General features: G+C 36.3%; 1 protein-coding gene across 16 annotated transcripts in view; it reads right to left on the minus strand.

The window, feature by feature from the left end:
• The window catches only part of ROBO2 (roundabout guidance receptor 2), a 608,856-nt gene that overhangs the window by 67,554 nt on the left and 525,863 nt on the right, over positions 1-15,439 (minus strand). For 10 of the 16 annotated variants that reach the window (XM_056807273.1, XM_056807267.1, XM_056807265.1 and 7 more), the window contains 4 exons: positions 14,102-14,144; positions 12,330-12,457; positions 8,052-8,333; positions 7,565-7,690 (listed from right to left, as the gene is read on the minus strand). In XM_056807273.1, coding sequence (XP_056663251.1) covers positions 7,565-7,690; positions 8,052-8,333; positions 12,330-12,457; positions 14,102-14,144 — 579 coding nt within the window. The remainder of the gene's footprint in view (positions 1-7,564; positions 7,691-8,051; positions 8,334-12,329; positions 12,458-14,101; positions 14,145-15,439) is intronic. The other 6 variants (XM_056807276.1, XM_056807277.1, XM_056807269.1 and 3 more) reach the window with 1 other exon arrangement.

A 15,439-nucleotide genomic window follows, 5' to 3' on the forward strand; every position in this document is an offset into this window, starting at 1 on the left:
CACAAAATGTAGAATGAATAGTTTTGATTAAATTAAATTAAAAAGGTTTTGTACAAAGAAAACCAATGGAATGAAAATTCGAAAGGAAGTAACAAATTGGGAAACAATCTTCATAAGGAAAACCTCTGACAAAGGTCTACTTACTCAAATTTATAAGGAGCTAGATCAATTGTAAAAAACAAAACAAAACAAAACAAAACAAAAAACAAGCCATTTTCCAATTGATAAACTGGCAAGGGACATGAATAGGCAATTTTCAGATAAAGAAATCAAGACTATTAATAAGCACAGAAAAAGTGTTCTAAATCTCTTATAATCAGAGAGATGCAAATCAAAACAAATCTGAGATATCACCTCAAACCTAGCAGATTGGATAACATGACAGCAAAGGAAAGTAATGAATGCTGGAGGGGATGGAGCAAAGTTGGGACATTAATGCATTGCTGTTGGAGTTGTGAACTGATCCAACCATTCTGGAGGGGAATTTGGAACTATGCCCAAAGGGCACTAAAAGATTGCCTACCCTTTGATCCAGCCATAGCACTGCTGGGTTTATATCCCAAAGAGAAAATAAGGAAAAAAGACCCATAAAAGAATATTCTTAGTTGTGCTCTTTGTGGTGGCAAAAAAATTGGAAAATAAGGGGAAATGAGGGAATACCCTTCAATTGGGGAAAAGCTGAATGTATATGTTGGTGACTCAAAGGAATAATGAACTGGAGGGATTACATGTGAACTGGAATGACCTCAAGGAAATTGATGCAGAGTGAGAGGAGCAGAAAGAGGAGAACATTGTACACAGAGACTGATACACTGTGGTACAATTGAATGTAATGGACTACTCCATTAGTGGCAATGCAGTGATCCTGAAAAACTCAGAGGGATCTACAAGGAAGAACACTATCCATATCCAGAGGAAAAAATGTGGGAGTAGAAACAATGAAGAAAAACAATTTCTTGATTACATGGGTCAAGGAGGATATGATTGTGGATATAGACTTTAAATGATCATCCTAGTGCAAACATCAACAACATGGAAGTAGATTCTGATCAAGGACACATGTAAAACAAGGTGGAATTGCACATTGGTAATAGGAAGTGGTGGAAGGATAAGAGGGAGGGAAAGAATATGATTCTCATAACAAAGGAATCATGTTCTAAATTGACAAAATAAATAAAAAAAAAGAAATGTAATTGCCAAATTCAAGAGCTTCCAAGGCAAGAAGAAAATATTGCAATAAGCCAGAAAGAGACAATTCAAATATCCAGGACCCCAGTCACGATTACATAGGATCTGGCAGCTTCCACATTAAAGAACTTCAAGGCTTAGAATATAATATTCAGAAAGGCAAGAGAATTGGGTCTACAACAAAGAATCACCTACCCATCAAAACTGGCTATGCACTTCCAGGGGAAAGTATGGGCATTTAACAAAATAGAATATTTCCAATTCTTCCTAAAGAAAAGACCAGAACTAAATGAAAAAGTTGATGTCCAAATAGAAAATTCAAGAGAACCATAAAAAGGTAAATTAGAAAGGCAAAAAAAAAAATTTAAGGGTTTCAGTAAGGTCAAATTGATTATATTCCTATATGGAAAAATGATATTTGTAACTCTCAAAAACTGTTTTCACTATCATGGTAGTTAGAAGAATTATCCAAAGTTAGAGGTTGGAGCACTGAGTGGTTTAAGATGACATGTAAAAAAAGGAAGGAAGAGAAGATGACACTAAGAGAAACTTGACGGAAGAAGAAAAATAGTAAAAATAAAAGTACATAAACATGCATGGGAGGGGGAGGTGAATATTACTATTAGAAGGAGAGGAAGAGAGAGCTAATAGGTAATACTTAAACATTACTCTCAGTGGAATCCTTTCTTTAAGGTAAGAGCATCTAGATCCATTGGGGTATAGAATTCTATCTTACACTACAGGGAACTGGATAGGGAAAAAACCAAGGTGGGGGAGTGGGGCAGAGAGTACCAAAGTGGAGGGAATTTTAAGAGACCCAAAAGAAAAATAAGAGGGGAATAAAAAGGGAGGGGTGGGAAGGAAATTAAAATAAGGGTGGAGATTAGGGGGACTGATTAAAAGAAAATCACTGATGTAGAAGAAAATAGTGAAAGAAGAAAGGGCAGAACTAAGAGAGGAAAATAAAATGATAGGGAATACACAAGTGGTAATCATAACTCTGAATATGACTGATGAACTCATCCATATAATGGAAGCAAATAGCAAATTGGATCAGAAAACAAAATCCTACCATATGTTGTCTACAAGAAATGCACATGAGGCAGGTAGACACCCACAGGCTAAAGGTAAGAGGATGGAACAAAATCTATTGGGCATCAACTGAGAAAAAGACAGGAGTCTCAGTCATAATATCTGTCAAAACCAAAGTAAAATAGATTTGATTAAAAGAGATAGGGAAGATAATTACATCCTGATAAAAGGCAGTATAGACAATGAGGAAATAGTACTCAACATGCATGGACCAAATGGAATAGCACCCAGTTTTTAAAAGTAGAAACTATTGGAGCTTAAGGAGGAAATATATAGTAAAATTATACAAGTGGGAGACATGTAACTTCCCCTTTCAGATCTAGATAAATCAAACCAAAAAATAAATAAGAAAGAGGTAAGGTATGTGAATGAAATCTTAGAAAAATTAGAGTTAATAGATGTGTGGAGAAAAATAAATATGGATAAAAAGAAATACACTTTCTCAGCAGCACATTGTACATTCACAAGGATTGACCATGTACTAGGACAAAAACATTGCTAACAAATGCAAAAAAGCAGAAATAATAAATGTAGCACTTTCAGATAACAATGCAAAAAACCCCAATAATTAAAGGGCACATGGAGAGGCAAATCAAAAATTAATTATAAATTAAATAATATATTCTCCAGAATTGGTTGGTTAAAGAATAAATCATAATAGCAATAATTTCCCTGAAGAGAATGACTGTTAGGAGACATCATATCAAAATCTATGTGTTTTGGGGATACAGCCAAAGCAATTCTCAGGGGAGAATTGATATCCCTGAGTGCATATATCACCAAATCAGAGAGGGAAGAGGTCAATGAAATGGGTATGCAAATTGAAAAAGAAAATTAAAATGAGATTAAATTAAAAATCCCTAGATAAAAATAAATTGAAAAATCTAAAATTCAAAGAAGAAATTAATAAAATCTAAAGTAAAAGAACTATTGAATTAATAAATAAGACTAGGAGCTGGTACTTTGAAAAAACAAAAGAGATAAAGTACTGCTTAATTTGATTTTTTTAAAAAGGAAAGAAGAAAACCAAATTAACAGTATCAAAGATGAAATGGGTGACCTCACCTCTAATGAATGGAAAATTAAGGCATTCATTAAAACAATTTTGCCCAATTATATGTCATATTCGTATATGACAATCTAGGTGATATGGATGAATATTTACAAAAATACAAATTGCTAAGATTTACAGAAGGAGAAGTAGAATACTTAAATAATCCCATATCAGAAAAGCCATCAAAGAACCCCCTAAGAAAAAATCTCCACAGCCAGATGGATTCACAAGTGAATTTTATCAAACATTCAAAGAACAGCTAATCCCAATATTATACAAACTATTTGACAAAATAAGCAAAGAAGGAGTTTTATCAAATCCCTTTTATGACACAATTATGGAACTGAATCCAAAGCCAGGCAGACTAAAAACAGACAAGGAGAACTAACAAGCAATCTCCTTAATGAACATAGATGCAAAAATCTTAAATAGAATACTAGCAAAAAGACTCCAGCAAGATATCACAAGGATTATTCACTATGATCAGGTGGGATTTATATCAGAAATAGGAGGATGATTTTATATTAGAAAAACCATCCACATAATTGACCATATTAACAAGCAAACCAACAGGAATCACATGATTATCTTAATAGATTCAGAAAAAGCCTTTGACAAAATACAACACTCATTTCTATTGAAAACATAGAAAGTATAGGAACAGAAGAGCCTTTCCTAAAAATAATAAACAGTATATATTTAAAACCATCAGCAAGCATCATCTGTAATGGGAATAAGTTTGAAGCATTCCCAATAAGATCAGGAGTGAAACAAGCATGTACATTATCACCTGTATTATTTTACATTGTACTCGAAATAGTAGCAGTAGCAATTAGAGAAAATAAAGAAATTGAAAGTATTAAAATGGGCAATGAGGAGATTATACTATCACTCTTTGCAGATGATATGATGGTCTACTAAAGGAATCCTAGAGAGTCAACTAAAAAGCTAGTGGAAATAATCAACATATTTAGCAAAATTGTGGGATACAAAATAAACCTAAGTGAATCATCAGTATTTCTATATATTTCCAACAAAACTCACAAGAAAGAGTTAGAAAGAAAAATTCCATTTAAAATCATCCTAGATGATATTGTGAATCTTAAAAATTCTCAGACCCTACTTCAGAACACTTGGTTAAGACCATTCCCCATTTTAAACATTGAAGGTACTTGATCAGGAATGTGAGAACTCTACTCCACCCATACTTAGGCATACTTTGGGGGAAGATAAAGTTGTAAACTCTTTACTGAACAATGAAAAAGTACTTAACTCATACTTATAGTGAGGCAAAAGTCTTAAGCTAACTCTATTTTTAGGAAGGTGCAAAGAACCTATGAAGGTCAGGCAACTTGCAAACTTGCAAGTTGCAAAGAGGTGTGAACTTACTCAGAAGTTTTAGTCTTCCCAGAAAAGTTTAATCTACTCAGGTGTGAATTACTCAAAAGTTTAGTCTACTCAGGTGTGAATTAAGAATGGTCAGTCCTTTGGAAAATGTCTACTGTGATTGGTAGATGTGAGAACTTAGGGGAGGTGACATAGGAGAAAATTCTCTTTAAAAGGAGTTCAAAAGAGGTATCTAGAAGGATTGAGCTGGCCAAAGCTGAACTAGTGTCTCTCTGAACACTAGAATCTTGCTTGGGACAAATCTTGTGGTGAGTGGATAAAAAACTGACTGATCTCTCTCTTAAGGCTTAAAAGCCTAGGCTGGCCTAGATTGGCCTAGGCTGACCTATCTCTTTTCTCATTGTTTCCTCTTTCTCTCTTTCATTAATTCCTTATTTGTATTAATTAAAATCTCCATTAAAAACCCAGCTGACTTGGGTATATTTCATATTTGGGAATTTTTCCCTGGCGACCACTTTATTTTTAATATAAAAAACATATCTTTGAGGTCACAGTTTAAGGCAACCACTCTTTTATCTGTTACAGTTTATGGCAAACACTATTTTAAATGTTACAATATAAGATTTTTAGGAATCTAATTGCCAAGACAAACACAGGAATCATATGAACACAACTACAAAACACTTTCCACACAGTTAAAACTAGATCTAAGTAATTGGAAAAAAAAAAAACATTAATTGCTCTTTTGGTAGGAGGAGCTAACATTATAAAAATGACAATTCTACCCAAATTACTTTACTTATTCACCTATCAAACTACCAAGAAACTTTTTTTATTGAATTAGAACAAATTATAACAAAGTTCATTTGGAAGAACAAAAGATCAAGAATATCAAGGGAAATAATGAAAAAAACACCATGAAAGATGGGTGCTTATGAGTACCAGATATTAAACTGTACTATAAAGCAGTGGTCATCAAAACAATATGGTACTGGCTAAAAGACAGAAGGGGAGATCAATTGAATAGACTTGGGGTAAATGCCTTCAGCATGATAGTATGCATAAACCCATAGATCCTAGCTTTTGGGACAAGAACCCACTGTTTGACAAAAACAGTATTGCAAAGGATAAGTCTAGGTTAACATCTCACACCCTATACCAAGATAAATTCAGAATGGGTAAAAGACTTCAATATAAAGAAGGAAAGTATAAGTACATTAGATGAACATAGAATAGTACACCTGACAGATCTGTGGTAAAGGAAAGAATTTAAGACCACGCAAGAAATAGAGAATAGTACAAAATGTAAAATGAATAATTTGACTACATTAAATTAAAAATGTTTTGTACAAACAAACTCAATGCAACCAAAATTAGAAGGGAAGCAAAAAATTGGGAGGGGGGGTTATAAAAAAAAACTTCTGATAAAGGTCTAATTTCTAGGATTTATAAGGAACTTAATCAATTGTACAAAAAATCAAGCCATTCCCCAACTGATAAATGTGCAAGGAACATGAATAGGCAGTTTTCAGACAAAGAAATCAAAAGTATAAAAAAGCACATGAAAAAGTGTTCTAAAATCTCTTAAAATTAAAGAAATGCAAATCAAAACAATACTGAAATACTACCTCACACCTAGCAGATTGGCTAACATGACAGCAAAGGAAAGAGGTGAATGCTGGAGGGGATGTGGCAAAGTCGGGACATTAATGCATTGATGGTGGAGTTGTGAATTGATCCAACCATTCTGGAGGGCAATTTGGAACTATGCCCAAAGGGCGCTGAAAGACTGTCTGCCCTTTGATCCAGCCATAGCACTGCTGGGTTTGTATCCCAAAGAGATAATAAGGGAAAAGACTTGTACAAAAATATCCACAGTTGAGCTCTTTGTGGTGGCAAAAGAATTGGAAAATGAGGGGATGCCCTTACATTGGGGAATGGCTAAACAAATTGTGGTATCTGTTGGTAATGAAATACTATTGTGCTCAAAGGAATGATGATCTGGAGGGTTTCCATGTGAACTGGAAGGACCTCCAGAAATTGATATAGAGCAGAATCAGAAGAACATTGTGTACAGAGACTGATGTGTTGAGTCTCAATTGAATGTAATGGACTTCTCTACTAGTAGCAATGCAATGAGCTAGGGCAATTCTGAGGGACTTGGTAGAAAGAACACTCTCCATATGCAGAGAAAGAACTGTGGGAGTGGAAATAGAGAAGAAAGACATTTCCTTCATCAGATGGTTTGATCAGGATATGATTGGAGCAAATATTAATCATATGGAAATAGGTCTTGACCATAATCATGTGAAATTATTCTAAATTAATTAATTAAATTTAAAAAATTTTAAAAATAAAACTACTAGAATTAAAAAGAAAAATAGTCTTCTTATAAGGCTGAATATAAGAACTTACATTAAAACCAAAAATGAACAGAAAATAAATTGAAGCATTTTGGAATTATTAGAAACAAAAATTGCAATTATTCTGAAACGCAGTTCATAGTGTTCTTGCTATAAGGTTGTCCTCGGTCTCAGGATCATTCAAATCCTTTAGGTGGAGTCCAAAACCCTTCCAGGATATTTTGAAAAGTGTTGGAAGAGGGGGTCCAGTGTTTTTTTCATAAAAAAGAAAATCTTATACAGGTTGCACATAAATGAGCGCAGTGCAGACTTCAAAGAAACAGAAACAAAGCCATGCTGGCTAATACTGAGTTGTGGTCAGTGCCACAGTTTTAAATGATAAATGCCCGAGAACAGCAATGGCTATAGTTGATGTAGTTATAGTATTAGGTATATGAGTAATTTCACTTCATTGTTAATGGCAATATAGGTTATAAGCTGCCGAAAAACACGCATTTCTCCTTACTGTAATGGAACCAACCTGAGAGGCTGCCACTTCTTTCTGAGCTGTTGTGGGAGCTGGTTGTGCTGAAATCCTGTGACTGGTTGTGTGGCATTCTATTAGACAATCCCTCAGCCATTCGGTAGTCAGGGATGTAAAGTAAGGCTAAGGGTTAAAGGGCAAAGATCACAGTGGCATCATGTGATTAGTTCATAGCACAAGCCCATGCAGATCATGCAGTTAGCAAGTCAGAAGCAGATGGCGGGGACAGTGGAGAATTCTGGGTTTTAGCCTAGTCTTTCCTAATGAAAATACTGATGGTTGGTTGATTATGTAAAAAGAACTGAAAACATGGAGAGGCTACAAGTGGCGTGTGATGGTGGTGGCAGTGGTGGTGGCGGTGTTTGGACTGCACACATGCTAGTGTTTTAAGGTAGAAAACCTGATAATGAGTCATTAAGTCAAGCACAATGCCTGGTTCCTAAGTCATGCATAGATGATAGGATGTGAACTCCAGCTGACTCACCGTTGTTGCCTTTGTTCTGATCAGGAAGAGAGTAACCGAATCCAATCAGGTCCGTCTTCTGCTGAATTGAGCTTTTCCACTGAGGATCAGGCAAGTCAACAGCCAGTTCATGGATGCTGTTGGAGTGCAGGATCTGTGTGGTGGCATAGGGTGTAGCCTGTGTTATTTGGCTGGAGCTATTGTAGGTCGTTTTAGTGGTGAAGTCAATACTACTATAAATGGCGCCATCAGAAAGCAGAGTAGCGGTCTTATCTCCTTGGCCTGGCCCTGGTGGCAACACATCTGTGAGGATCATGGGAAGAGGAAACAAGTCAGTGACGCGCAGGGAGCCTGAATCCATGGACATTTAAGATGGAAAGTGGATGTGCCATCCGCATGTTTGCATTTCGCAGAGCCAGTGAAGGAAAGCTGATGTACAGCCATCACCGAGCTATCAGCACCTGGGACAGGGCTACCCACTGCCCTTCACGTCTCACTGCCTGAAATCATTTCTCCTCTCCCACACATGCCCTTCCTCAGCCCACTACTAGGACCTTCAGCCATGACAAGAACTTTAGGATATTTCACAACTAACGAACATTTTGTGTCACAACCCATGGAATTGTCTGGGCGTTTTGTAAACGATGAGAGCAATAAATCTCCAAAGCACAGAAAACATCTCCTTTGACTTCCTCTCCGAAGACATGCAAGAATGGCTAACTAGATGCCCAATCTTTCAAAAGCATCACTTGCAGCTCTTGTTGAGGTTTTGCTTTCCAGATATCTGACTTTAATTCAGATGAGAAGACTGATATCGTACTGTATGGGACAAATTGCACTGTTTTAGTAAAAGGAAAACGTTCCTGAATAAGTTGTTTCATTTTTAAAAGATGATTTAACTAGAGACAGAAATCTCGTGATGAGGAAGGTAATTTATGCTGTTGACTCTTGTTATGAGGAAATTAGTCTCAATCTATAATGCTGCCAGCGTAAAAATCAAGCCTCAAAACATTGCATTTGATCATTTTCTGTATCCTGAACCACTTTTATAATGTATTTTGTAATTCATATCAGCTGTCTCTCGCCAGTAAATCTTTCTCTTCACAGGGAAGGCAGTGAGAACAAGAGCAACTTTCAATAATTTATGGTCAGGAAGTTTTGTCGGAGTTGTTAACATTTTAATTCATTACATTAATGAAATATACAGAAAAAGAAAGTTGAATGTCCCTGGGCCCTAGCTTAGTGAGTGGCCAGCATACTCGAGATGAGATAACTTGGATCCAAGATGCAACTGGTAAATGCTGGGATGTTGTTCTCACAAAAGCAGTTCAATATAATTCATAAAATTCTTCCTTGGCTAGAATCTATCAGCCCCCTTGGGGGGGGGGGTGGAAGGACAGAAGAATTTCCTGCCTCTCTGCCTCTCCGAGTCTGGAAATGTGGCAGTCACTCACGGGCCCAGTCCCAACAACTAGTGGTGACTATGTTTTAATCTTTCATTTTTTGTGAACTGGACTAGTTTGCCATTCTTTAGGTAAGCTGCTAGCAAGGCCTCTGCTTCTAGTACCCCACCATACTGGTTCCAGACTTAGTGAAGACCCTGGATCAGTGTTAGTCCGTCTGTAGCTCAGAAATCCCAGACTCAAACATTCCGCTAGCCTTGGCTCTCGAGTACCAAGAAGTACAGGTCTATGACACCAGAGATACTTATGGCAGCTCCCTTTTCTGGAAGGGTTCTCCAATGGTGGTTGTGAGCTGCTAGGGCCAAGAAACACTTAGAAATTGTGGGAACCTGCTATTATAATATGAAACCAAGCAGGATTCTACACTCACACTGGAGGGCACTTCCATTACAGAAAGATGTGATATTCTTGGCAATGTGGCGCATGGCGGCATGATGTAGTGGCTAGAAAGCCATTCTCAAACCCATGAAAAATGGGTCTACATCCCACCTCTGACACATACACGCTGTGTGACGCTGAGCAGCTTACTTAACCTTTGACTTATCTAAATCTTTAAGTTGCAGAGTTATCTGCAGCAAAATTTTCTAAAGCAAAATCATTTAAATTCATCCTAAAAATATATTTAAATGAAAAGCATAAGGTTTAAAATAGCATGAAATCCAGATAAAGCAAACACAGATAATTTGTATTAAAGCATCATTTTGGAAGGGTGTAAAATTACTTTCTTGGCATGGGAATTCTATGGTGAATGTTTGTCATTCTGAATTCTGCATATAGAAATTAGAATCTTTGGCTGAGAGTAAATGTATCTAAATCCCACATAGACAAAGTGAGTTCTTAGCATCTTGAAGCAGTTTTTATTGTATCCATGGTATTAATTAAGTATTAAGAACCCATTATATTCCAGGTATTGCGCTAGCAGTGTTGGAGATTCAAATGGTAAACATGAAATAATACAGTTTCTTTGCCCAAGGAACCTCCTTTCTGTTTGAGGAAACAACAAGCACATGTATAAGTATCTACCCCCCCCCCCACACACACACACATACACCTTATGCATATATGGTAAATATCATATTTTTGATAGAGATACAATCAGGTGGAAAATCAGTACCAGTTAAAAGGGTACAAGGGCCCGATTGCAGAATTTATGTATAAGACACTTTTAGGCTGATTTACACATCTTTCATCCAAATTGTTATTTTCATCTCATTCCATTTATTGCACCGGCGTTTCAGTTTAATGAACAAATAAATTCATTATGCACCTGCCTTCAAGATGACTTAATTTATCCAATTACATATAGAAATCAATGCTCCCACAAGTGAGTAATCTGTGGGGATCGATTTGTCCTTCGCTGTTGGGTTGACAATGAGAACCAGTTATATAGCTGAGAACCTCTTTTCTTTTCTCTGCCTAACAGGATTGGACTCTTCCAGTTCAAAATAAAGCAATAAATAAGTAACGTAGTGGAATGAGGCAACGGAGTGTCAAACAGGATGAGAAGTGCTCTGATTTTCTTACTGAGACGTTCAAAGAATTCCCTTCCACTTCCTTCTATCACATTAGTTCACAGATTCATATTTATGAGGATGAAGGGAGTGGGAGTGGGACTACTGGGGGTCAGATGGATCCTTGGAAGTGAAAGTTGGTACAATTAACTAAGAATTCTCAGTTACTCTTTAAGCAGGTGAGGAATTGGATGGGCTCTAGATATAACGAAGAAAACCAGGATTCAAGACTTGATGACTTACAATGTACTTAGATTGCTCAATGCCTAGTACAGTGTGTTGAGCATGGTTTTCACTCAATAAATATTCACTGAATTGTTTTTGCAGAGTATAAAATAGATATAGCAAAAACATATTCATGGTAATAAGTATCATTAAGGAAATATTTTGAAATAGAAAAGATTGGATTAAAGAAGAAAAATTGTTTCTCATGATAGCATGGAAATTTTAACGTTTTTAATTGTTAAGATAAATTGGTATTTGTCATTGTCATGAGGAAGGGAACTTCAACTACTTCAATATAAATATGAGCTAGTCTTATTGTTATGATGGTGAAGAAATTCTAATTTAATCTAAATTTAGCTAATGTAAAAATTAGAAATAATTAACTATTAATTAAACTAACAAGTCATCTGTCAATAGTTTTCTTCCTTCCTTCCTTCCTCTCTCTCCCTCTTCCTTTCTCTTTCTTCCTTTATTTTCTTTCTTTCTCTCTTCCTCCCTCCCTCCCTTCCTCCCTCCCTTCCTTCCTTCCTTCCTTCCTTCCTTCCTTCCTTCCTTCCTTTCTTTCTTTCTTTCTTTCTTTCTTTCTTTCTTTCTTTCTTTCTTTCTTTCTTTCTTTCTTTCTTTCTTTCTTTCTTTCTTTCTTTCTTTCTTTCTTTCTTTCTTTCTTTCTTTCTTTCTTTCTTTCTTTCTTTCTTTCTTTCTTTCTCCCTGTAAGAAAATGAAAGAAGTTCAGATTTGATGTTGGTGGAACCTAAGAAATAGGAGACAGTGTCACTAAGGTACTTTCCTCCTAGGCATCTAGGGTCCAGAATTAAATAGGAACTACATAAAAGAAAGAAGGAACAGCCCTGTACTCAGGTAGAGAAAGCTGAGAGACCAGCCAGTTAATAAACTAACATTTATTAAGGGCCTCCCACAGATGATGAAGGTCTTAATGGCATTAATTAAGTTGATACACAATATCCTCTAGAATCTTATGAGAATGTCTTCATTAACAAAGGGATGCTTCTTGATCATGGGGAAATTGTGACTAGAAAAATCCTTGGAAAACCACAGTTTAAATGAAAAAAAATTATCTTTGAAAACCATAACCTACTCACCTCCACGACCAAAATTGCCAATGTCATTTGGCCCACTGCTGCTACTGTTCACAGGCAAACTGGTGGCTGGCCAGGAGTCTGCAAGCCAAGGATAACTAGGGTCACTGGCATCTAGTAACCCTGGTCGGCTGAAATGGGATAGGGGGAAAAAACACTTAAAACCATTTGAATTGTGAATGTTAACTGAAAAAGGTGTTTTATCACTTTTCCCCCATAATAAGAAATGCTAAAACAAGAAACATTTTATTTACTTTTAAAAATACAATAATGGGGGCAGCTGGATGGCTCAGTGGATTGAGTGAGAGTCAGGCCTAGAGATGGGTGGTCCTAGGTTCAAATTTGGCCTCAAATACTTCCCAGCTGTGTGACCCTGGGCAAGTCACTTAACCCCCATTGCCTAGCCCTTTACTGCTCTTCTGCCTTGGAGTCAATATTGACTCCAAGACAGAAGATAGGATTTAATTTTTTTTAATTAAAATTATGGAGATTTAAAGAAATTAAAGAGCTTAAATAGTTCACTATTGATATATAACAAACATTTTTTCAGGAAAATGGAAGCATCATCAAAGCTAGCATACGTCTTGCCTTGAAATACGCAGAAAGCTGTATCATAGAAGAAAGCTAAACTAAGACTGAATAAAAATTCCCACCTCGAGGGAACAATCACTCAAACTGACTGCTCAGTATCGAGCCATTTCTAGGACTTTGGGCAACAACAGCTTCATTTCGGATCACAACTATGTCTGTCTTTGATAGACTGTCACCCCTTTTAGAAGCTAACTTTGTTGTTTTAGAGACAAACGGGCTGCAACAGAATTAATGAAAGTTATTTATATTCATAAAATAAATCATGTTTTTAAATTGCAACATCCTAAGGGTGTACGAAAATGCTGGCGTTTTAAAGGGACAAAGAAGACTCCCAAATGCCTATTCCAAACTCTAAGATGCAGTTTGGCTTGTGACATAATAAACAAAGGAAACTTTGCCTTTAAAATGAGAAGAAGATTTTGATTCCTTTTCGATTTAGTAGCAAATTTCCAAAGAAATAGCAACATTCAGGAATGCTGCGCTTTCTTTTTCTTCCCATAGACCCCTTCTGGCATAATCCCTAAGAGAAACATGTGTTTCTATGGAAACTGCAATGAGACGATCCAACAGCTTTTTTGCTGCATCCACCAGCTCTCATTAGGCTCTATCTTTTTTTTTTTTTGCTAAATATTGATTGAATAGGAGATTGGAACTTATTGCCAGCTTAATTACAATCTCCATATTTAAAACGGAGAGAACATAGATGAGAATAGATGAGCTTATGAGGGTTTATCAATTTCAGTTGGGTAAGTAAAGCCATGGAATCCAGGCCTATCAATCTATACCGTATTCATCATCCATGAATCATTTATTTTGTGATTGATTATGTATAATTGTTCACTCGTAGCAATTTAGCGAGAGCCAATAAGGAGTAGTAAACAACAGCAACTTCATTTGCTAATGTCTAATTAATGCAATAAACATCCTGCTAACAAATGAACACTTTCCTTGTGATATTTACTACTAATTTCTTCTTGGGCATCTGGGAGATATAAAACATCTGGACTTGATTCTTCTAAAGTGCACCGCTGATAGTGCATTAAACCTTTTGGTAAGGCATTGAATTCCTTCTAGAATTCTTAGGCTTATAAGCGGTCATTTATTACCATAATAACCTGCTCCTTTAGCGTTTTTCTGTTCGTGGCTAAAAGTACAATAGCATTAAAACAAACAAATTAGCATACCTCCCATTGCTCATTAGTCCTCCGTCACCTCTTTGAAAAGTAACTGTTAAAAAATTAAGAAAGAAAAGCATTGATAAAAATGACTCACTAGCAAGTGCTTTGTGATCCCTAGCTCTGAGGTCTCGAGAAACGTGGACAAAATATGAGAAAGATAATTCAATACTGAGTAAAAACTAAGAAGACTATGAAGGTTCTCACTTGCTCCTCTTAGTACGGTATTTCATGTCATCTATTTAAAACAGATTTGTCAGTATAATAATATGTTCTGTAATATAATATGGATCTTCAGAGCATTTTAGCCCCAAAGCTTGTTTTGGTTGCGGATAGAATTGGCTATAAATAGCTTCCCCATTATAGCATGATAATACAGTGCAAAATATAATATTTCACAGCAATACAACGGGAATTGAGACAGAATATTTCAAATATAAGATGAAGGGAAAAATTCATTCTCTATTTCACATTAGTGTGGTTCGTTTTGAGGGACTTCTTTTAGATTCCTTTTTGTGAGGAAGCAGCAGAAAGCCGAGCTCGAGGGCTTCATCAGTTTGTGGTGTCTGTGCTGATGTAGATTAACATATTGTCCTAGAAAGTAACCTGGAAATACTTAATGACTAACTCACTTGTCTATTAGTATCTCGTCAGAATTCAAACTCGGGTCTTTGGGACTCCAAGGCTTATTGACCTGGCAGGAATAATCCAAGTCTTCAGAAGAGCAATCTCTTCAATCTTGTCAGTTTTTTGTTGCTGCCAATTTTCTGACTTCTCCTCCAGAAGAGACAAGGTTTGGAAATGTGATTGCTTTGTCTCACCTTGAGTTACAGACTTCTGCAACATCTGGCTATCATGGAAACCAAGTCCTCTTTTTGCTACTTATAATCTCCTAACGATAATAAAGCAACATGGAAGAACATCCCCTGGATGTGGAGGCCATTCAGGCTAATAGATGTGTTGGAAGTGGACAAAGCAATCAGTCTACAAGTGATTTTCATATATGGGTTCAATGGAATAAACAGATCAGTGTACAGGGAGAAAATGATCATCCCAAAGGTAGGGGTTAAGCCATTTCACATGTGTGAGCCTCCACAGCCGTCCTTTCTTGAATGACGACACTAGAACAAAGTAAGCAGCTGCAAGTGAATATTTCTTAATGTGGCAAGAATGTTAGAGACAAACCAAACTTTTGTAAATGGAATAACTGAAGGAATGGAAGCGCTAAGGCTCTCTATCTTTTGTAGCCCAATGATGATCTTACTTCCTACTCTGAGTGCGATATACGTTCACTTTTTTCAGGCTCCTAGAATCTCAAATTCATTTTTTAAATTCATTTTTAACAAA

The sequence above is a fragment of the Monodelphis domestica genome, chromosome 8 (assembly GCF_027887165.1).
Source record: "Monodelphis domestica isolate mMonDom1 chromosome 8, mMonDom1.pri, whole genome shotgun sequence".
In the NCBI taxonomy this organism is placed as follows: Eukaryota; Metazoa; Chordata; class Mammalia; order Didelphimorphia; family Didelphidae; genus Monodelphis; species Monodelphis domestica.